We start from the raw sequence: 23,925 nt of genomic DNA, 5'->3' as shown, positions 1-23,925 counted from the left end.
TTCCAGAATAACAAACAATGTACTAAACTGTCTTATTTGTCCCTGAATAAATCCAGTTTGATCAAGATTAATACACGTGATTTATACTTAAAACTTTTCAATTTCAAAGCCAAAATTGATACCAGAAATTAATAGCCAATATTGAAAAGTTATACTGGCCTATATTGTTTTAAACTGTTTTTAGTCTTGTATTTATGTTGCTGAAACCTGCCTAGGAACTTCTGGTGAACGGTGAATAACTACCGGTACTATAAGGTTGCAAATGATGGGTGTAATGCATGCAATTCTCTTCTCCTCTTAACAGCTACTATAAAATTGTTTCGGAAGGTAGGTGCTGTAAAAAAACTTTTTAAAAAAACTATTTTGAACCTTTGCAAATACTTGTAGTGCAGTTGTATCTTGCCTATTCAAATTTCCTGAAAAGTAGGGAGTCTTGCCCAATTTCTTCTAATTTTGTCGTGTGATTCCCATTCTTAGTTTTAACAAAACCAACTGTTGAATACCAGATTTGTCTAAATATATTAAAATCCCATCACCTCTTTTTGTTTTTAAAAACCTTTTTACAATGATAATAAAGCCTCCTGTCATCAACACACCTCCACAAGAAATGAAACTTTTTACGTATTCCATTCTGGTTACTTCCTCATTACAGCCTGTAACATTATTCATGTTGCCCATGTTGAAGAGAGGCCCACACCCAGTCTTTTCCTGGGTAAAATACATCTGTGAATAGCTGCCCAAACATAACAAAGGACAATTGCCTGCCAGGATGTAATTTAACAGTTTTTCTGTAACTAAAGAACCAAGTCATCTATGTGTAATAATGTATTTGCATACGTTCTTATTTTCCTCATCCATTTAGAAAGCAGATGCCCTCCTGTGGCACAATGGGTCAGTGCATATGACTGTGAACCAGAAGGTTGGTGGTTCAAGGCCACTCAGGAACAGCTGTGGGCAGGATTCCTGAACTGCAGGAGGTTGGAGAAGATCACCCTCAGGGCTCCTTCAAACTCTACGGATTCTATGATTCTATAGCTAGAAAAAGTTCCCTTACCAACCTCTACCTGGGGAGCAATTTTAAAGCTTTATGTTTACCTGTTTGGCTGTTATCCTCATGCTCTGAATAACTGGTACGCACTATGAAAATCCTCTTATATTTTCAAAAGCGCCACAGATCAATTCAGAGTAACCCATTGCGTGAAGACATGGAAATGACGAAACCGTAAGCTTCCTTATACCAAGCTAAACCGAAAGATCACCTTGGCATAGGTAACAACATGGATGTTAAGGAAGGGAGAGAAGCTGGCAGGTCCTCCACCCAGTCTAGTGGCCTGTATATAATGTATATTAATTTAATTCCTTCTAAAAATAAGTGACGTCTCTACTGTATGTTCTGCTCTCTTTCCTGGAAAACAATGGCTCTCATTGGCAGAAGTACTGAAAGAAAACAAGCTTTCTCCTGTTCTGTTCTATCATATCAGTAGCTCTTCTTATGTCTGCAAACACATGCTAGAAACAGGAGAATGCATGCACAACCAGTTTTAGCATAAAAGAAAATCAGTTGACTTGTGTTATGCATGCTACTTTACCATATGGTGCAACAGAGTGCCATTCACCTCCCCAAACAAGTGTCTTCTTGTTGTTTAGTAGTGTCCAACTCTTTGTGACCCCATGGACCAGAGCACACCAGGCACTCCTGTCTTCCACTGCCTCCTGCAGTTTGGTCAAACTAATGCTGGTAGCTTCAAGAACACTGTCCAACCATCTCGTCCTCTGTCGTCCCCCTCCCCTTGAGCCCTCAATCTTTCCCAACATCAGGGTCTTTTCCAGGGAGTCTTTTCTTCTCATGAGGTGGCCAAAGTATTGGAGCCTCAGCTTCAGGATCTGTCCTTCCAGTGATAACTCAGGGCTGATTTCCTTCAAAACGGATAGGTTTGATCTTCCTGCAGTCCATGGGACTCTCAAGAGTCTCCTCCAGCATCATAATTCAAAAGCACCAATTCTTCGGCAATCAGCCTTCTTAATGGTCCAGCTCTCAGTTCCATACATTACTACTTGGAAAACCGTGTCTAGTCTACCCATTTTCATTTTCTGTTCACCCTAGCTAAATGCTCTACTTAGTTTATTTTAGCTATCTGCCCATTTTTATATACAAATGTTTTCTTTACTTGTATCTTAATAATGTGACGGCCCTGGCTAATGAGCCATCTACAGGTAACCATATTAGATGCAACAATTTGTGCTCTTGAATGGGGGAAGTATAAATTGAACACACCGGGAAAGTTGTAAGACAGAGCTCAAGCGGAGCTGAAGCAGAAAATGGTACATAATAGAGAGAATTCCGTAACAGAGATGGAATTCCTTTCCATTAGCAGAAATCAGCAATAGGTTTTTGTTTTTTTAAAGGGGGAGGAGTAAAAGTATGTTTCATTGGCAATTTCAGGGTTCTAGTTTCTGTGTTATGGAGAAGCAGAATCTCACCTATGCTGCTATTTGTACCAGATTGAGAAGCGAAACATTCTTACTTCACTTATCACACTGCAAAGCAGTATTAGGAGCAGGGGGTCCTGTGAATCAAACACTGCTATCACTCTCCTTTTAAAAAATGAGTTATTAATAGGAAGGACAAGTAGAAGCTATAAAGCTGCTAAAAAGTCCCAAAAGCCTGGCTTCCTAGACCTTCAGGCAATGTTCATTTGGGCATTAGACCTATCATCTCATGAACCACTTGTACAGAGATTTTTACTATTTTAGCTTGCAAGAGAGGTCTCTTGTGCATAAATGACTCCAACAAAAGATTCCACTGTTGTCCATCCCCCACTCCCCTTCTCTCAGCATTCTTGTGAGAGGGGAAACTTCATTAAACTAGAAAAATCTTGGCTAAGGCTGGAAAGAAGCAACATAAAAAATTCACAAATATTTTAAAATATACCAATGATTACAAAAGTGTCGTTAAGCAAAACAAAACCCTAAAAACTGGAAATAAAAAAAATGTGGTGCAGAAAGTAATCAGCCTAAGATATCAAATAGCCAATGGTACATGCTTATTTTTAAAAAAGAATAATTTGATCTTTTGTAAATACTAGTAGTGCACAGAAAGTATCATTTTTTCAGAGAGTATATCATGAAAGTCTCGCAGATGAGAACAATGCCACAGAATGTGTGTAAGTTGTAAGCTCCTAGTGGTTTATAAAGTAAATTAGCAACACGTGCCTGTTTATATAAAGGCAGGATTAAAATAACCGAATTTGGTTTCAGGTTTTTAAAAGCGGTATAACATAGCAGCTAAGAATGTGAACAGAGCGCCAGAAAATGTCTAGTTTCCAGCATTTCCTCATGAAGTCACTAGGTAACCTTAAGCGAGCCATCATGACTCAATTCAGACAAGAAGCCAAACCACAGTTAAGGAAATACAGTATATCTACATCAACAAGCCAGTTATGGCTGTTGCTTTATCTCTGAAGGCTTTAGGAACTAAAATACTGAGCAGATAGAATTCTAATGGAAGCACACAAGGAACTCTAAGCAATGATTGTCTATAGGTATTTAGAAGCTCTCTAATCCTCTCAGCCTCAATATTCCACCTGTAATATGAGAATACTCCTCACACCTTATACCAGGGGTCAGCAAACTAAGGTCCGCGGGCCGGATCAGGCCCAATTGTTTTCAGGATCTGGCCCACGGACTGTTCGTGGATCGGCGTGGGGATTCTGTTTGTTCGGGCTGTACCATTCCCATCCCCCGGCACCATTCCATTCTCCCCCTCTCCCTCACCACAGTGGCGCCTCCTCCTTCCCTCCTCCTGGCTTCTCCCCGCCCTGCCTAGAGGAGGAAGGGGGTTGGGTTGAGCTGGCTGAGTGCCATTTTAAGCAGCCCTTCTGTGGAACCAGCCCTTTCGCGCCACACAGTACGTGTTAACTGCTTTGAACACTTGAAAGTATTAATCAAATGCTACGAAGCTCAATGAGTGATGTTGGCCCAGCCATTATTTCTCAGTCTAAATCATCTTACGGTGTTGCTGTGATGATATACATGTATGTTGGCTCAAGCTCCTTGGAGGAAAATAATAAATAAATAAATAAGCAAGCATTAAGTAAGCAACCAAATACCAATATCATTTCCAGTCTTTTCGTGCTCATTCTTATGTAGACCATAATGCACCACTGGCACACAGGAGAAAGATCACTGCAGATTTGGGTTAACCCCATACACAAGTACAAAAAGATCTGTTGGGGGAGAGGAACCCTAAGAAGGGGAACGTCAAGAAGACCCACAACAATATTGAAAATCAGAGAGAAAACCCTAGGGGGGTGTCAAGTGGCTAGAACAGGAGGAAAGATATATATAAAGAAAGCATGGAGATTACCTGAAAATACTATATAAATGCTAAGTATTATCCTCAACATCACCTCCCTAAGTGATTAGTCAATTACTTAGCTGCCTGTCACCTATCTGAATAAAAAAGGCAGGATTTCAACAATTGCCTTTAGGACTGTAATTTAATTACTGTCTCTGGGAAATGATAATGGTTCTGGAATTGTTACTTCATAATTTTGGTCTCCTATAAACTTAAAACTTGGGAGAATTAAACCGGAGAGCGTCCTAGTTCAACTCTGCATAATTTCCAACAGAAATGAATTCTATTCAATAGCAAATCCTGATAAATTGTTTTATCTTTTTCTAGGATATCGAAGTGGAATTCTTATCTGTGGCATCAAGCCTTGACTGAATATTCTACAGGGAAAAATCCAGCAAGAGGCTTTGGGCCAGTTTAATTCTTCTAGGTCTAAAAATATAGTTTAAGACTAAGAATTTAATAAATAATTAAACGAAACAAAGATTCACCTTAAGAACAAATACGTATTGTTATTAAGGCAACAAAATGTTTTCTAATACTACATTAGAACCTTTGCTGCAGCTGTAATAGGTTCCAGTAACTCAGTGACAAAGATGAAGTTCAATCCTATGCAAAATTAAGTCCAACTGAGTTTGGTGGGGCTTACTCGTAAGTAAGTGCACACAGGGTAGTGGCCTACAAATCTGAAACTTGGGTGAAATCGTATGAACCCCCACCCAAGAGTAATCCCAGTGAACACAGCAGCATTTAAACATGCCTAGAATTGCCCTGTTCATCACTCAAGGTGAAGTCGTTGCACCAGTTGAACAAAAATGTATCATCTTACCTTTCTTGTGTATAAACGGTATGAAAGACATAGCAAAATACTAATCACAACATGGAATTCCCTTCTGAAAGGGCAAAACTTTTATTTTCTGCAAAGTGATTTACTAGTTGAAAAGACAAAGCACGATACTACCCATGTTTACTCAGAAGGAAGCCTTACTGGGTTCAATAGGGCTTACTCCCTATTAAATGTATTCAGGATAGCAACCTTAGCCTCAGCTCAAATGTTCACATGGTGGTAATGCTCAAGAGCAGTGCAAGCCTTTCCCATCCACATGTGGGGAGGTCATTATGGTGTGGGTGCACCAGAAAAGTCAATCTGGTGTTCCTACTGGTCTGGCCATACTGCACTAAACACCTTGCCACTTTGTTCCCTCCCCCTCAAATCCGTAAGTGGTAGCGACCATTCCTGCCAGATTGGTAGTATTGGGGTTCTGCCCTACCAGGCAAGCCACTTCTACTCAATGTCTTCACATAAAACGCCATGTATTTTTAAAAAAGAAAGAAAAGCAAACAGATCCTTGCTCAATGATCTTAGAACTAAAAACATGCATTAAGAACCACTACTGAATAAAGGAAAACAGGGAAATAATTAATACCATACATCTAGCCATCATCAGCTCAGCATGGCATAAAATGAAACTCACAAAGGCATTGGCAGCTGAAGAGCTATTAAAACTTAAAAAAATTCCGTGGGATTATTTCAAGGAATGATTCAAAGAACAAATGCATAAATCTGAAAATGAAAAGTGAGAATATGACTTGTTTCCTATCAAATTGTCCGTGAGCTGTATGACTAATTCCTAACATCAATGAAACATTGCTTAGTTTGGCCAAGTTTCAAGATACGTAAGCCAACAGAAAGAAATAGTGTAGTGTTAGTGAATGGTAAACCTAATGACAAGACAACAAATATAACTTACTGAAAACGCCAGTTGCAACTATCTCAGGAAACTCAAATTGGCAAATATTTAAGGTGGTGGAATTCAACAGGACACTAATAAAATAGTTTACTCAGTGCAAGAATTTCTGCTTGTCAAAACAGAACAAACTTCCCTCCCCCTGTTCACTGTTCTGGGGGTTATCCCAACCCCCCAAGTTGATGGGGGGGGGGTTAATGGGACACACAGGATAACAGGGACTGGCAGGGCTCTGACAAATGTGTAGCAGTGGCAGAATACCAGGGGATTGACCCAGAAGAGACCAGTGATTTATGGGGTTTGGAGCCAGCCATGAGGCAACAGCCGGGGCAGGGGGAGGAAGAATGGCCAGAGGCGTCAGAGATGAAGATGGGTGCGCAGGACATGTTGGAGAAAAAAGCTATTCAGGTGAGGGATGGGCCAGTCAAATCCACACACCCTGTCTCCTAGATCCAGATGGGATGGGACCTGGAAGCAATGGCTGCCATGTAGGAGAAATCTCATGAGGGTACATAAGCTGGTGGGGTGTGTGGTCCTGTTGCCACCGCAACTGCACCACAAGGTACAGATCTGGGGATATCCGCATAGAGGCTAGAAGGATGTGTATGGGCATACCCAGAGCACCATGGGAGTTGCTGTAAGGGCGTGCTTTTGTCAAATAATTAACTATTAGATGTATGCCTTCCTTGGCGAGGGGTACCCAGGACACAGGGAGTTGAGAGGAGGGCAAAGCCCCGTTTGAATTAGTGAACTCATTGCACTGATTTCCACTAGCGCAACTATTTAATTGAATCCAACTCTTAAGTGTTTTTGGCAGTTTTCATCAATGAAAAAAGCAACGGAGACAGTGAGTGCATTCATTCACATGCCACAGTAAGTTGTGAGTTAATGGCTTGCTGTAAACGTGTCTTCAAACAATCACGATCTGAAGCCAAGGTTTGTTCTTGGCATGCCAATTATGGTTTGAATGGACATACCACAACTCCTAGTTCAAATGTAATGCTAAACCAAGGATCATGGTTTGTGGCTAGCAGGGAGGAGCTAAGCAGGAACCACCTGCTTGCTCACAGTAAACCATTAAGCCATGGCTTACCTTGACATGTCAATGCACCCGTTGTGTGTAGCACAGCTGTTACGCCAAAACTACTGCAAGCAATGAGCCGAACAACTTTTTGCTAAGGTACAAGGTTGCCAAAATATGCATGCACACTTACCTTTACCATTTATTGTTAATGCAGATGCAATGGTGGCTGTTACTGGCACAGGTAATTGTGGCACTAATGGGTGTATTCTTGGTCTGCTCCCCATCCTAGCCCGTTCTTCTCCAGGTCCTAATAAAGCTCCAACGGGTTTCTCGGCTGCCACTTCCGGTGCTACAGAATCCTCCTGATCTTGTTCAATGCGGTCCAGCTTATCCGGGCTTTCACTTTGAAAGCCATCCACTGCTGTCCGACTCTTGATAGGACTTTTGGGCACAAGAATTTTGATACCTGACTTTGCAAGGTCCATGTTTTTTCTACTGGAAAGAGGAGTGTTGTTTTTCCGAAACTTCTGCGCTGCAAACAACTGATTGTTTTTCGATTCATGGTCCTTTCCAATAACTAAGGACTTTGGGGTCTTTGAAAAAGAACTATTAGTAGATCTAGAAATTTGCTTTCTTGCATTATTTGGAGATGTCCTATTTGTCCTTGTTAATGTACTTTCTTTTTGCTTTTCGTTGTGATGTCTGTTGAATTCATGTATATATTCCTCACAATTCACAAGGTGCTGTTCGGGCTCCCACGTGTCATCTTCACTCTCGTAGCCTTTCCACCGCACTAAATATTCCGTTTTCCCCTTCTTGTTTTTCCTTTTATCAACAATTTTCTCTACCTGTTGGAAGAAAGATTACAGATGGCGATGAAGACTTGCTTGTGAAAGCTTAAAAATGTACATGTGAAATACACGATGAACTACTTGCAGTAATATACTCAATAAAACAGCTGTTACTTTGCATATTCAGTAGAATCGTGCCCTTTAAATGCTGGCAATTAACTATACCTCTGCTTGTTACTCTATGAGATCAAAGAACCTGAAACTTAAACATCTTCCAGTTATTTTGTATGTACTGAAAGTGAACAACTTGTTGTCATGGTGATGAGTAAAAGAAAAATTGTACCATGGCCACATGTTTAATTTGTTATCATGTGCACCGCTATGCTCCGTGAGCTTCAGCCACACAATGAAAATTACTATACCCATTGAACACTGCTCTGTCACACAAAGTAACCATGATTCATGACATTTAATGAGGTAGCTCATGGTTTTTGATGGAAAGAACAACTAGCAGAAGACAAGAGCTTTTATCCTTGGCAACAACATGCTTTGGAAAATCCTTGGCCAAGTCACATCCCCATTATCTAATCTGTTTTAAAAAAAAAGGGAAAATGAGATTACAATGAGAAATTCAAGGCTTCATATGGGTTCTTTACATTCTTTCATCATTCCTCTCCCCCTCCACACACTGACTCTTTCTTCTGTAAGATAAAGGAGGTAAAATTTATTAAAGCTATAGAGATGTATAGGGTGGAATTGTGCTAGGAGAAAGTTAACACATCCTTCTTCCTTTACAAACTACAATCCCTTCCACTGCCTCAAAAACTGCTTCCGGGGACTGCAGTAGACCAAAAGGACTTCCAAAAGTTTGCTGCCTCATCTTATTGAGCAGAAACACTTTTTATCAGCGCAAAGCCTCCACTGACTGCAACCCCATAGCATTTAACTCTAAGTATTGTGTCAACGTATTACAGGAAACAAAATATTTCTCATTTTTAACTTGAAAACCCTATGGCTAAAGACATGACGGCTTATATCATACAAACTTGAAGTTAGTAGCAAAAAATAAAAGTTTATACTGACTTATTATTCAAATGCCAAATATGTTCTCTCTCCCTCACACACAGTGGCTTCCTTTGCATGTTACAATAAGTTACGTTTGTCTTAAACCACACTGAGAATTCTTTGAATATAATGTATGATGGCCTGGTTCAAACGTCATGCTATATAACAATACTTTTAAAGTGTGGCAGGGGTTATTGTTTTTGTTTGTTACCATGTTATTTTTTTGTGTTTTTATATTGCAAACCGCCCTGTAGTCCTCAGATGAAGGGTGGTATACAAGTCTGATGAATAACTAAAATAACAATGCTAAGCCAGAGTTTGTATTAAACAATGGTTTTAAATGATTTTAAATTATTGTACCCCTCCCTCCTTATGCTGGTCTACAACCACAATCAAGTGTTGATTGATTGATTGATTGATTGATTGATGGTTTAATCATAGAAATGTCTCCCTGCCCTGCAGGTTGTGTGCAGGGGAATGTTTGTGAATCAGCAGGTGCATATGGATGGCAGAAAGAAGGGGTGTTTCAATTCACCACCAGTATGTGGTGGCTCTCAACCACTTTTCCCTGGGGTTATGGAGCTGCCACAGGTTCCCCACTCTGTAGTCCTTCATCTTCAGGACCATGCCCTGAATCAATTCCCGCTGAAATGGAGCTCTTACGAGAGATGTTCCCGATGGATTACCACAAAGAACAAGTACTATTAGCCCATCCATAAAGGAACAAGCATATGTGTTTTCCAAAGCATCTTCAACAAAACAGATTTCTCGCAACGTTCAAGACCAAAGTCCTATTTCTATAGTCACTCTGCATTGCAAAAGAACACAGGAACAAAATCATTTCCACCAGATAAAAACATGTTGAGAGAGTGTCATCTAATCTAGGTTTCATTTTGGGCAATGGCTAGATCTGCGCATGTGTGTGTATAAATATATATGCCTCTGGGGAGAATTTAGATATTGTATGGAAATGGATGTGCACACATATTTTCACAATATGTATTTGTGTGTATCTTAATAAAACCAGAATGCATTGTCAAGAGAAAGAGATCTAACATAATGGATACTATAATAGAATACTGAAAGAAAACAAAGACAGAGGGGACATTAGTTTACTCAGCATATGCTTTGGATTCCAAAAACTAAAAATTACAATGCAGCAGTTAATTCTAAATGGATTCAAAACAGCAAACATATATCTCTCAATTTTCCAAAGATGGAGGCGAAAGGAGTAAAGGACTGTATCCACTACGTTCTACTCATAGTAGACCCATTGAAATTAATGAACCTAATTTAGGTATGTTCATAATTCCAATGGGTCTACTGTATGACTCATGTTGGATACAACACTAAGAACATTTCAATGACTTAGGAAAGAAGACCTCTTGTTTGGGCACGAGCCAAAGTAGATCAGAATGCACTACTAGATCAGAAGGTGATCTTCAATGGTTTCTGACTCCCAACAGAAACAGCAAAAGTACTTTTCTTCTTCAAAATTGGGCTATAAAATCTCTAATCTGTTGCAATCCAGATGTCAATTTGTACTTGTATAAGCAAGTCATCCCTTTGTATGACTCATGAGACACTGCAACCAGCCAACTGGTCGTTTTTCTTACATAGACACCCACCATATATCTCCTATACAAAAGAATCAAACATAAAAGAAACAAATCTTATCCAAACAGGAAGGAAGTTCTCCCAGGGTTGTTTGTTTTTAAATTACAGCAGAAATTTCTAAGAACATCTCAATCTCAAGTTGTAGAACAGAACATCTTAACCCTAAGAACAAAACAAAAATGTATATATTTTACACTCTGTTTATAAAGAATAGCCTCACAACCCACACATTTCCAAGGGAATCCATTTTGGTTGGAGAGAATGAAATAAACACATTGGTACAGCCTATGAGGAAATTCAGCACCTGAGCATCGTGAAAGATAGGTTAACATGCAGAGAATATCCAAAGTGTGGGATTTACAAGATGCGAGAAGAGTGAAGGAAAATAATAATAATAATAATAATAATAATAATAATAATAATAATAATACACAAATTGAAACAGTTGAGATCTCTTAGGTAATAGGATACTGATATATATGTGCAGTGTAGTGAACATACTTTTTTGCACAAATAAAGGTAGTGCTGCATCGGTATGTTGCGCAATTAACAAGAGCAAAGGAAGAGCAAAGCACAAATAGAAAATATACTGCACCTACTTAAGATATATCTAAATGCTAATTTGTTAAGAAGGTATTTCTACAGTTGTATTACATGAACCCATAGCCTTTTCTACTGGCAAGTCCCATTTAACAGTTACTAGTGCTGAAATTCTTCATGGTTGCATCTAAAGTATTAACTTCTTACCAGTTTGTTTGAAGAACCTGAAAAAATATACTGGCTGCTAATAGGCAAGTACAGTGGTACCTTGGTTTACGAACTTAATCTGTTCCAGACGTTCATTCTTAAACCAAAACTGTTCCTAAACCGAGGCATGCTTTCTCTAATGAGGTCTCCTGCCACCGGTGCCCTTCCACCATTCAGATTCCATTCTTAGGCCGAGGTAAAGTTCTCAAACCAAGACACTATTTCCAGTTTTGCGGAGTTTGTAAACCAAATTGTTCTTAAACCGGACTGTTCTTAAACTGAGGTACCACTGTACCTGTGATTCAGTGATGGCCATGAAGGAGGGAAAGCCCTTTCTCATCACCGGCACACCACATTTCAAAACTAGTCACATAGGCAGGTGGCCAAGACTCACCTCTTCTCCACCAGCCTGTTCACTCACCTGTATGGAATTTCTGGTCCTAATGGCTACCAGACAAGTTATTAACTGTAAAGCTGAGCTTACAAAGAAAAAAATGTTTTGCCTGCTTTGTGACACTTTTCAGCATTCAAAAGGTTTCCTTACAGTATTGGCTCATAGGTAAAATGTATAAGGCCATCAAAATCTAACGTGCACACAAAATATATTGAACAACCAATTTGGTAAAATAGGGGAAAGTGTGTGTGTGTGTGTGTGTGTGTGTGTGTGTAAAATTTATCTCTTTTTCAGATGTGGTAGTATAAAATTGTAATTCCTGTGCTTCAAAATGTACTTCATACAAGCCTCTATTATTATACTTAGTTTTTCATTTTAAGTGGTTAGCCATTTCTGAAGCAGTCTCATTTCTACACATTTATTTATACTAAAAGCCTCACTGCAACACAAGAGCCTTTTTATGTGAGAACTGTTTGTGGAAATGCTTTGAACTAATTTTTTAACCTAAAAACAAATGAGAAAAGGGTCTTTCCATCCAGGTTTATGTATTCATTTTAACCTAAAAACAAACGAGAAAAGGGTCTTTTCATCCAGGTTTAGGTATTCACCAGTTGAGGTTTCAAACAAGAAATTGAATATCTAAACTCCAGTATTGTATTTTAAGGCTACACTTATCAACATTTTTTATTTTTGAAATTTTGTTGATAAGTATGAAGGGAACTTGACAAGAAAAGTCATAGATAAAAGTTTTACTTTACCATACAGTGTATAATTTTGAAAAAGTACTCAAGGGACTCCAAGCTCCAGTTTCAAATGAGTCCCTCCCATCAAGGACTTCTCTATATTTAGCTCCTGTACACGAACACAATGTCTTAAGACTTAGTTCTTCTGCATATACATCTGGGAAACTGCATTAATTCTTGAAACCAGTTCAACCCCTTACAACTGCTCCCAATCCAATCAGCAAAATTCAGTATATGCATACACATCCTTAGAAATCTAGGTTGAATAAAAGCTACAAACCAATTTCTCTACATTTCAGTTCAGTAGCAGTCATTTATATATTTATTACATTTAAATCACATCTTTCTAAAAACATTTGTATTCAAAGCAGATACATTATAATAGAATTTAACAACAGTTAAAGCACAATAAAAAAGTATATTAGAGCTACAATTTGAAATTACAAAGCAGATAATGCAGCAATCTGCTGAAAGCAACTACAGTGGTGCCCCGCAAGACGAAATTAATTCGTTCCGCAATTTTTGTCGTCTAGCGAATTTTTCGTCTTGCGAAGCACGGTTTCCCATAGGAATGCATTGAAAATCAATTAATGCGTTCCTAGGGAAACCGCTTGCCAGGCTGGCGGTGCGGAGAAGGGCTTTTCTCCGCACCGCAAGCCTTCAGGACAGGTACGGGAACAGAGGGGAAGGCGCGCAGCGCTTTCCCTCTGTTCCCGGGGCTTGCGTGGGAGGAGGGTTTTTCCTCCCCACCGCCAACATTCAGAACAGCATTCTGAATGTTGGCGGTGGGAAGGAAAACCCTTCTCCCACCCCAAGTCTTCAGGACAGCCATCCGAAGGCTGGCGCGGGGAGAAGGTCTCTCCGCCCCCCCCCCCACGCCAGGCTTCGGTGCATCCTTCAGAGGCTGCTGCCATAGTCACGCGTCACTTCTCCAGCTGGGAGAGGGTCGCGGGGGGCTGGTTTAGCCCCGCGCGCGCTCTCCCGGCTGGAGAGGTGACGGGCGCCTATGGAGGCTCCTGCCATAGGCGCGCGTCACTTCTCCAGCTGGGAGAGGGTCGCGGGGGGCTGGTTTAGCCCCGCGCGCGCTCTCCCGGCTGGAGAGGTGACGGGCGCCTATGGAGGCTCCTGCCATAGGCGCGCGTCACTTCTCCAGCTGGGAGAGGGTCGCGGGGGGCTGGTTTAGCCCCGCGCGCGCTCTCCTGGCTGGAGAGGTGACGGGCGCCTATGGAGGTTCCTATGGAGCTGTTCCTGGAACAGCTTTCCGAAGTGGGGCGGCTGGGGCAGGTGACCCCGCCCCCCGCCCCACTTCGGAACAGCTGCAAAAGACGTCAGGGGGAAGCGGGGAAGCGAAGCGCTTCGCTTCCCCGCTTCCCCCGGACCTCTTCTGAAGCAAGGGGATGGGGGGAGATAGCGATCTCCCCCCAGCCCCTTGCTTCAGAAGAGGTCCGGGGGAAGCGGGGAAGCGAAGCGCTTCGCTTCCCCGCTTCCCCCGACGTCTTTTGCAGCAAGGGGCTGCAGGGAGATCGCTATCTCCCCCCAGCCCCTTGCTTCAGAAGAGGTCCGGGGGAAGCGGGGAAGCGAAGCGCTTCGCTTCCCCGCTTCCCCCGACGTCTTTTGCAGCAAGGGGCTGCGGGGAGATCGCTATCTCCCCCCAGCCCCTTGCTTCAGAAGAGGTCCGGGGGAAGCGGGGAAGCGAAGCGCTTCGCTTCCCCGCTTCCCCCGGACCTCTTCTGAAGCAAGGGGCTGCAGGGAGATCGCTATCTCCCCGCAGCCCCTTGCTTCAAAAGAGAAGACCCGCTGTCCCCGGGGCAAGCTTCGTTTTGCGAAGCAAGCCCATAGGGGAATTCGTCTTGCGAGGCAAATCGCGGACGAAAAAACCTTTCGTCTAGCGAGTTTTTTGTCTTGCGAGGCGTTCGTCTTGCGGGGCACTACTGTATGAGGTCAGATTAAATCCTTTAGGAAGGGCATTAAAGGTAAAGGAACCCCTGACCATTAGGTCCAGCCGTGACCAACTCTGGGGTTGCGGCGCTTATCTCGCTTTATTGGCCAAGGGAGCCGGCGTACAGCTTCCGGGTCATGTGGCCAGCATGACTAAGCCGCTTCTGGCGAACCAGAGCAGCGCACGGTAACACCGTTTACCTTCCTGCCAGAACGGTACCTATTTATCTACTTGCACTTTGACATGCTTTCAAACTGCTAGGTTGGCAGGAGCAGGGACCGAGCAACAGGAGCTCACCCCGTAGCGGGGATTTGAACCGCCGACCTTCTGATCGGCAAGTCCTAGGCTCTGTGGTTTAACCCACAGCGCCACCCGTGTCCCTAGGAAGGACATTACTTTTGTCTTAACTACCAAGAAGAAACCTGTCCTTCATGATCACCCACCACTTCTCAAGACTGCAGGAGGACACAGAGTTGGGCCTCAATGTATTATCACAATGACTTGGCATATTTATAAGGGTGCATCAACTGAAAGCATAGTTCTTCTTTCTCCTGCTTGTGAGGTGGGGGAAAAGATCAGGAAAGCAACCACACAGGTGAATACTTTCCCAATTACTGTCTCCATGCATTTAAAAAAGGGTCAAACTGCAAATACACAAAGGTGACCTCGCTTTTGTGCAAGGTAAGGGGAAATTCTCTGCTCCCCTGCCTTACTCCGAGGAAAGGAAGGGGAAATTGCTGGTTTGGCCTTGCACTGCTGAGCTACGGTCAGTGGAGACCACAGCCATACAGCAACCAAGAATGCCCCAGCCTTACTTGCAACCTTGCAGCTGGAGAGAGCAGCTGTGGTTGCTATGCAACTACGGAGCTAATCAGGGACCAACCCCAAGGTTGGGACTCAGGATCAGCTTTTAGAAATGACGGTACAAAATGAAAGCCAAGATGCTTCATATAAAACAATAGGAAAACATTCATGCAGTCTAGTAATGCCACCATAATATTCTATGCACCCCAGCGTACTTTTTAAGATTGGGGCTCTTACAAAGTTTGGACATATAACTGTAGAACAAGTAACACTCTCAACACTTATCTTAGTGACTGAGGTTGAAGAATCCAGTAATGGCCAATTTATTACAGATGCACGAGTCACCTGATCTAATGTGCCAATTTGTAAATTCTAACAAACTAAGGGAACATTAGAAATCATTTTGAGATCGAAAACTTAGGGAAGTAATTTTGGCTGCAACATAAAAGGCATCCTCACTTCTGGCTCCAGGATGTGTGGTCATTGTCATCGTCGTCCCCCGCCCCATAGGTTCCCTTGAATTGTCAGGGCTATCATCTATTAGCTACTGGGTTACTACTCTCTTAGCACTCCCTCTGGGTTACAGTAGGTCAACCTAACCCATCTCCCAGTGGAAGGGGATGTTGCATATTAGCATAGGCATCAAAGCGTAATTCTGGTCATGCTTTTCAGCTTGGCACTCTTTCCAATCTTCTTCCCCCTGGCACTCCCTAGCTTCTTTGATATTTTCAGCCTAGCTAAAAACCTAAGGGAATGTACAGACTCACACTGCCACTCCTTTCACTCACCATTGGACAATTCAAGTACCCAACAACTTCTTCTGCTTTGAACTAAAAAAGGCTTGCCTATTTTCAGTTCCCACCATTGCCTTTGTCTGCATGGGAACAGAATCAGTCTACAGCTTGTTTTTGAAGAGGAAGCAAAACCCGCAACAGTAGCTTGTTAAAAAGTGACTTCTCTACCCTTGGTATGGGGTCCATGTGTCAAGCTCCCAGATTTCTCGCTAGTCCCTAAGGAAGAATTCCCCATTCTTCCTCCTATATGAAACAGGTAAATATTTGTGTTTCTAATATATGTGCTCCAAAGGTCTGCACTTTTATTTGCCATGGTTTCTCTCTCCTAACTCTGCCAGCTCCTTGCGTTGCGCATACCAGGGTGAACATGTTGGCTGAATGTGTATGTATATGTTTGTGAACTATCAAGGACATGCATTAACATGACATTTCTGGGCAGAGAAGATTCCCTGCCAACCCACTTACTTCACCAGGTACCTGACCATGTCAAATGTACGTAAATGTGGGCTCTGGGAAGCCAACTTGCAGCCTGTGGTCTTCCTTATGCGTGGCCTTTCACTGTGTGAATGCTATCAAAGAGAATTTTTTCATAAACCCCCAAGGATAGTGCAGCACTGGGGGAATTGTAGGAACCAAGCATGAGCACAACATACACATAAAATCGAAGCCTCTAACTAACGTATGCAAATACGCCCTTGCAGACCATTACATATGTATAAGGCACATCTCTTTAAATGGAATATTAAGATTCAGAACCATGAGCTTAATTTTAGCTCTAGAGTAGTGTTTCCCAAACTTGGGTCTCCAGCTGTTGTTCAACTACAACTCCCATCATCTCTGACCACTGGTCCTGCTAGCTAGGGATGATGGGAGTTGTAGTCCAACAACAGCTGGAGACCCAAGTTTGGGAAACACTACTCTAGAGGATTGTAGCCAGCGCTTGTGCATTGAGTTCCATTTGCAAAACTGGACTTTCCCCTCTTCTCTCCCTCAAAATCTGCTTTGGAGGGAGAGGATAGGAAAGGAAAGGTCAAATGGACAAGCAGAAGTGTACTGTACTAGAGGAACAGCAGTGCTGGACACAGCCCTTAGTCTAAAGAATAATTTAACAAGTGAGTAATTTCTCATGAATTGTCCTCTGTTTCAGAGAGAGAACTGCATAGCAACATTTGCACATCTGGCAACAAAGGAATGGGGTGAGCAAGAGTCATAAAACAATTTGAACCCTAAATTGCTTACACTTCTCTTTTTGAGCCTGAATTTCTACGCCTCTTTTGAAATAATGTTAAAATAATTTGAAAATCAATTAACTGTTCTGTGACCAAAGTATATTTGTGACAAAACATTACTTAGGGAGCACTTTAGCATCTCAAATACTAAGCATGAGCTCTGCACTGTTACGTGTACTAATGTGGTGAATATTTTTTGTCGCATTATGAATCAAAGTATTAACACTATTTGGAAGTTTTGAAAAGTCATTGGGAGGTATATAAAGAAAGATATGATAATTCATATTACACTACTTTATGCGCAGATAACTTTCCTTGGGTTGGGTTACTGTCATTTGGATTTACTCAGGCGCTACTACTCATACAACTTATTTTATTTATATATTTAGAAAAGCTTTCCAGGCAGAATACAAGAATTATGCATCTTAGACCAGCCTTCCCAATCTGGTGCCCTCCAAATGTTTTAGACTACAATTCTCATCAGCCCATTAGCATGCTCAATTGTCAGGTATTATGGGATGACAGTCCTAAAATCTAGAGTGCACCCAGTTAAGAAAAGACTGCTATTAGCCAAATGTTTCTCAAACTTTTAATACCTTAGATCACCAAACCAAACTTTCTGATGTCTCCCCACATTTCTACTTTTATATAATAAAATTATGTTTATGTTTTCTCAGGCCATAGAATGCTGGTAGATGAAATGGAAAAGTTAATAACAGTAGCCTTTCCCTGAAACTAAGGGAGCCAGCAGAAAACCTTATTTTTTTATCTCAGTATTTCCCTCCTGCATCTCCATTAAATACAGATTTAAATAAAAAGATGAACACGGCAGATCATGTTTATCGTTAAAAGCTAATTTCAAGCTAAAATTAGAATGATTGTAAGGATTATTTAGGCAAGTAATTTAGCCTCAGTTTCTAGCAGTTTCTTTATCAGCACTGTTATCTTAATCATCATTCATGATTAACCCCAACCCTTCCCATCAATAATATTCCAAATTCATGTACAGAAAAACCCAAAAGAGGCCAAAGGCCAGCTGAGGGACCACTGGAAGTGGCTTGAAGTTGCATTCCACCAGCGGAGAGGAGCTGTGCTTGTGGGCCAGGACTTACACTCCCATTACAAACCACCCAGTATGTGACTGGAAAACTCCCTCAGAGAACATATACCACTGGGGTTGTCGCACTGGTAGGTAGCAAGGCCTGAAACAAAGCATTCTGAGGGGGTTTCTGAGGCAACCTTAGTCCTCAAGTCCCTGACATGTCCACAGTGCAGGCTCAAAACTACACCAGTTCTAGAACTTGCATAGTTAATTTCCTTCCCAATTGCGGTGGTGGGGAGGGGGTGGTGGTGTTGATGGAAAATGGAAAAGACAAGTTTGAGAAACCCACCCTGGACCTCTTCCCCTGGCTGGAAGAAGCCAGCAGCAATTTGGATGCAGCAGAGCAGCCTCCACAGTCTTCCTTCAAGCAAAATAGAACTGCAGACTTAGTTATAAAAATGTCTGTCACATAGGAAGAAGGAAAAAGAAAGCACATCGATTCCAATAGTATGGAGCTGTATTCTACATTGCCCTGAACAATTTTATTTTCTTTTAGATACTCACACTTCAAGCTTGTGATCTCAAACATAACGGCACTCGTACCAAACGCGTTTGACACCACAAAATCACCACCGCTTCATTATGGCTGAGTAAGAAACAGGGATACCCTTAATATTTAAAGAACTGCAGAGAGTTCTTTCATGAATTACTAAAGAAACCATAACAACCCATGGGGAAACTCGTAAATTTGAAGAGAAAATGCCAGAAAATCTATTGGATTCTTTCATTCCATTGTATGTTCCTTTTCCTGGGACAAAGTACATTTTACTAGGTCCTAGGGGCACACCTGATAACCCATGAATTCCTATTTTGCTAACATGGAGGTGACTGCTACAGCAGAAGAAGCAATGTCCCAATGAAATGGAATTTTAAAAGCACTGTCCATCACTGCAGGCCAAAGTCTCCAAGTTATATCACCTCCTAAAAACACATTCTTGTCTGAATTGTAATTTGGCAATATCTTGCACATGAAGCGAAGCTGCCGTGGCTATATTAATGAGCACTACTCAATTAGCATAAAGTGTTAAATACTGTCTCTCTCACTGATGAAGCAACAGAGTGGCAGATGAAGAATTTATTAAACGTAATCGTCAAAATAAATCAAACATTTGCCAAAATAATAGACCATAGATACAGGTGATATGGACAGATCTCAGCTAAGATGCAAAATTTAAAAACCTTTTATAAGGCTGTGTTGCCCAAGGACCAGTTCTGCCACCACTGATTATGTGTGGGGTCCTCACAGATACTCAGCTTGGGAAAGTCTCTATATTGTTTGGATGTCGCTTCGTAAAGGTATCTATCAACCTGCAGAGTTTCCATCAAGACCACTAGCAGCCTAAATCGAGAAGGTAAAACCCTTTGGGCAAGGTAGCTGTTGTGGCACTTCTAAAGTACCATTGTAAGGTGATGAAGTCTCACAATAACACCTGTAAAGGACCCTAAGTAGTGAAAGGCACTTTTTCAGGAAACACTGCAAATTTCCACGTAGGAACAATACAGTAAGCGTTATGTCACTCATCAAGGTTTGTACTCTACACCCAAACGGTGCACCCAACTCCCATTTGGACCCCACACGTTTACACGTAATACCCACAAATGTGGGGTGAACCAAACCCTACCAAACCAAAGCCAGGGCCTTTTCAGCACTGGCCCCAACTTGGTGGAACGCTCTGTCTCATGAGACCAGGGCCCTGCAGGATCTGATCTCTTTCCGCAGGGCCTGTAAGACAGAGTTGTTCCGCCTGGCCTTTGGATTGGAGCCAATTTGATTCCCTCCGCCCCCTTTTTCTTTTTTCTTTTCCTTCTCCTGCAATGAGGCTCCATTTTAATATTTTAATGTTCCATTATTTTAATGTTGTATTTTATTTTTGTTTTTAAGTTGTAATCACTCATCTTGTTTTTATTATTGCTTGTAAGCCGCTCTGAGCCCGGCCTTGGCTGGGGAGGGCGGGGTATAAATAAAAAATTATTATTATTATTATTATTATTATTATTACTATCACCGTCATGCCCTTTGACTTCCTTTTTACATCTGAAACCCCTTCCCTTTGAAACTGAACTTCTACATATAGAAGAAAAAACTACACTATCCCCCTGTTCTACGTGGGGGGCTTTGGGAGAACCCAAGGACATTGCAATCAGCTCCCCCCCCCCAATTATAGCCTTTTGTATGGATGTTTGAAGAGAACTTAATGCTGAGACCACACACATCAGTAGAGAAGATGGAAGCCCTAGCTACAGTGACTATTTCAGAGAAAACACTCACGCCCCCTCCCACTCACATGATGGTAACATGTTCTCCCTTCAGATTCGGTTTTGTATTTGCTTGCCTAACTTTCCAAGACTCAGGGACGCGGGTGGCACTGTGGTCTAAACCACTGAGCCTAGGGCTTGCCAATAGGAAGGTCGGCGGTTTGAATCCCCGTGACGAGGTGAGCTCCCGTTGCTCGGTCCCAGCTCCTGCCAACCTAGCAGTTCGAAAGCACGTCAAAGTGCAAGTAGATAAATAGGTACCGCTCCGGCGGGAAGGTAAACAGTGTTTCCTTGTGCTGCTCTGGTTTAGCTAGAAGTGGCTTAGTCATGCTGGCCACATGACCCAGAAACACTGTCTGCGGACAAACGCCAGCTCCCTCGGCCAGTAAAGCGAGATGAGCACCTCAACCCCAGAATCGTTTGTGACTGGACTTAATTGTCAGGGGTCCTTTACCTATTTTTAACTTTCCAAGAAGCTACCCATGCCAGCTCAAGGAAGTTTACTTACATCTTATTAGGCCTCCTTTGCTCCCCATTTGCTCTAGCTCAATCTCCCTCGGCATCTGTCTTGTCTATCTATGGCTTCGATCCAAAGGTGGATAAACTGTGATCTTGTTAAGACTCCAACCTCCATCAGTCTCAGACAGAATGGCCAATAACTAAGGATGATGGGAGCTGGAATCCACCAACATCTGGGGGCAGGCTTGCTACCCCTGCTTCAATAATTGCTAATTTAATGAAAATGCTGCGTGTAGATTTCCTGTGATTTTTGGAAGATGCCATGGCCTCTGGGCTAGTGCAATAAAAAAAATATGACGGTGTATTTCCTATGGCTTGGTTTCTTTTGAGTGACAAGAATATATATGTAACACACAGAGTGGCCCTCTATGTACTGGCTGCACACAAAAAATCAGGAAAAACAAGTTAGATAAAACTGCTGTAAGTTGTTTTGGTGGTTCAGAGATTTAACCTGAAATCAATATAGATTTAAGTTTGTTGGGTGTCTCTAGTATCTTCTCTCTCTTACATTATGGATGTCAGCTTATATTATGGATGGATGTTCGGTATTAATTTATTAATACTATTGCTACAAGTGGCTAAAAAAATAAACTTATGAACTATGTCATTCTCTGGGGAGAAAAAATTGCGTAGTTAACTCATTGTCTCCTACACCTCAGCTCACTGTCCCTATTCTGGCGCATTGATTCCTATATGGGAAACTGCAAATTCAAGTCTCTCTTGGATGTACATATAGACGAAGGGTTATGTTAACAATTGTCTCTGGAGAGTAGAGGTAAAGGCAATTAGGATAGAATTATTAACAAATGCATTATTATTATTTTTTAGAAACCCCTCCCAGTTTTATAGCAGTCACTTAGCTTAACTTAATGTTATACTAGTAGTACAGTATACAAGGCTCTTCATTCATATATGGTCTTGTGAAGCCTACAGGCTGAATGGCTAGCATTTTTTTTAAATGGGCCGTTAAATTGATGTTCTGAAAGTTTACACCCTGCAGATAACAGGTTAGCATTTCCCTAAAAGATTAGAATCTGCTCCATTGATACAATTAACACTTGCAATTCAACAAAAGGAAGCTTCACAAAAGATTTTTTGTATAGCTTAGCTGAATTCTTCATTTTAAAGTCTAATTTATTTGCAACTATAAAGAGCTTTCTTCAAGATAAAGAGTTCGCCTTAACATTCTACTCATTACCCTCTGCGAACTCAACACGAGAGCTTATTGAAATGTAATAGCACGTACAGGCCACTGAAAATGCACATGGGTGCTGTGCAGCGTGGGCTAACAAACCGCGCTGGTTCATATGGATGCAATATCTGCACAGTAGCACAGCTGCCTCACATATCATAGACAGGTGGTAGGAAATGCTGTATGCGTACAGGCTGGCAAATGAGCTTTCAAATGTTATGCCAGCTGCGTGGAGTGCCTACATGAGTAAATGCTTTCCTATAGCTTCCACAAGGCAGGTGTCATGTCAACATGAGCTCCAAAACCTTTCAAATGCAAACAAATTACCTCATGTACTCCATTATCTCCTAACAAGCTGTTTATGAGCATCCTGTTTCACACCCCAACTTCTCTGTCCAACTGGTTGCTGGAGCATGAGGTTATTGTGAGATCAGAGGCTCTGAGTGCTTGCTTCTGCTGGTTGTGTGAGCTGCTATGCTATGCAATAGTTTTCAATAAGGGTGTTGGATTCAACTACCCCATTCCATTAGCAAGAAGGCGTGATAGGACTTTCCCACACCCCCTCCTCCCACAGCGCTTCCCCCAAATCCACTCTGCAGGGTCAGAAGAACCCCCATAACACTTGCACAGGCAGAACAACCTCCTAGCGCTATGCTGAGTTCCAGCTGTGATATGGAAATCAGTTCCAACAGATAAATACACTTCCTTGCAGCTGTTGATGGCGGTCAACAAGAAGTAAGGTTTATCTCCACATTTCTTTATGACTAAAGGTAAGAAAACTCGAACCACTGACAATTAAAGTTAGTTTCATATTAAAATTAGACCACCACAGCCTTTACCACCAGAAACACACGGCCATCAATAGAAAAAGGAAGCATTTGGGGGGCTGGTTCTGTTTCCGCAGGGTTTGTTCTTCTATATGATTATTTTATCCTTAACAAAAAATTTCCACCAGTCTTCCCAGAAGTGATGTTAAGCTAAGCAGCCTGTAATTTCCAAGATCCCCCCCAGATCCCGTTTTTCTTTTAAAAAAGTGTTACATCGGTCACTTTTACACTGGAGACTGATCTGAGGAACAAGTTGCATCTTTTGTTAGAAGATCAGCAATTTCCCATTTGAGTTCTTTGACAACTCTTGGGTGGATGCCATCTGGACTTGGCAATTTGTCAGGTTTTTACTTTTGTCTTTGCCTATTAGGCCTCAAACTTCATTTTTCGTCACCACTGTCTGTACCAGTTCCTCAAATTCCCCTCCTGCAAAAATTAGTCCAGCACAAAATATTCCATGTTTTGCTTTATGTTTGTTTGTTTTGGCTATTCAGCAAAGATTTCTGATTCTTCACATTTCGTTTTGAAACCATAGTTTCCTGGTTTTCCATAGACATTTTACTATGTATATAGTCGGGATTCCACTTCAGTGGGTTAAATCCAGATTAAGCTGGTTGAACGGAAGTCTCATTGAAACCAATGGTACAAGTTAGTAATGTATACGTGAAGTTCCACTGAAATCAATGGGAACCAAGTTCAAGTACCAGTAACTTTCAACCTGTCCATCCCATTGTCTTCATTGCTGTTCAGCTCCATTTTCAGTTTTACTATCCTATTATT

The 23,925-nt window shown here is 41.7% G+C and overlaps 1 protein-coding gene across 2 annotated transcripts in view; it reads right to left on the bottom strand.

The window, feature by feature from the left end:
- Positions 1-23,925, bottom strand: part of CDYL (chromodomain Y like) — a 93,234-nt gene that overhangs the window by 49,463 nt on the left and 19,846 nt on the right. For both annotated transcript variants that reach the window (XM_081206428.1, XM_081206429.1), the window contains exon 2: positions 7,317-7,974. In XM_081206428.1, the coding sequence (XP_081062554.1) occupies positions 7,317-7,974 (658 nt within the window). The remainder of the gene's footprint in view (positions 1-7,316; positions 7,975-23,925) is intronic.

This window comes from Podarcis bocagei (genome assembly GCF_964188305.1).
Source record: "Podarcis bocagei genome assembly, chromosome: 8".
Classification (NCBI taxonomy): Eukaryota; Metazoa; Chordata; class Lepidosauria; order Squamata; family Lacertidae; genus Podarcis; species Podarcis bocagei.
This window is presented reverse-complemented; position numbering and strand designations above follow the sequence as displayed.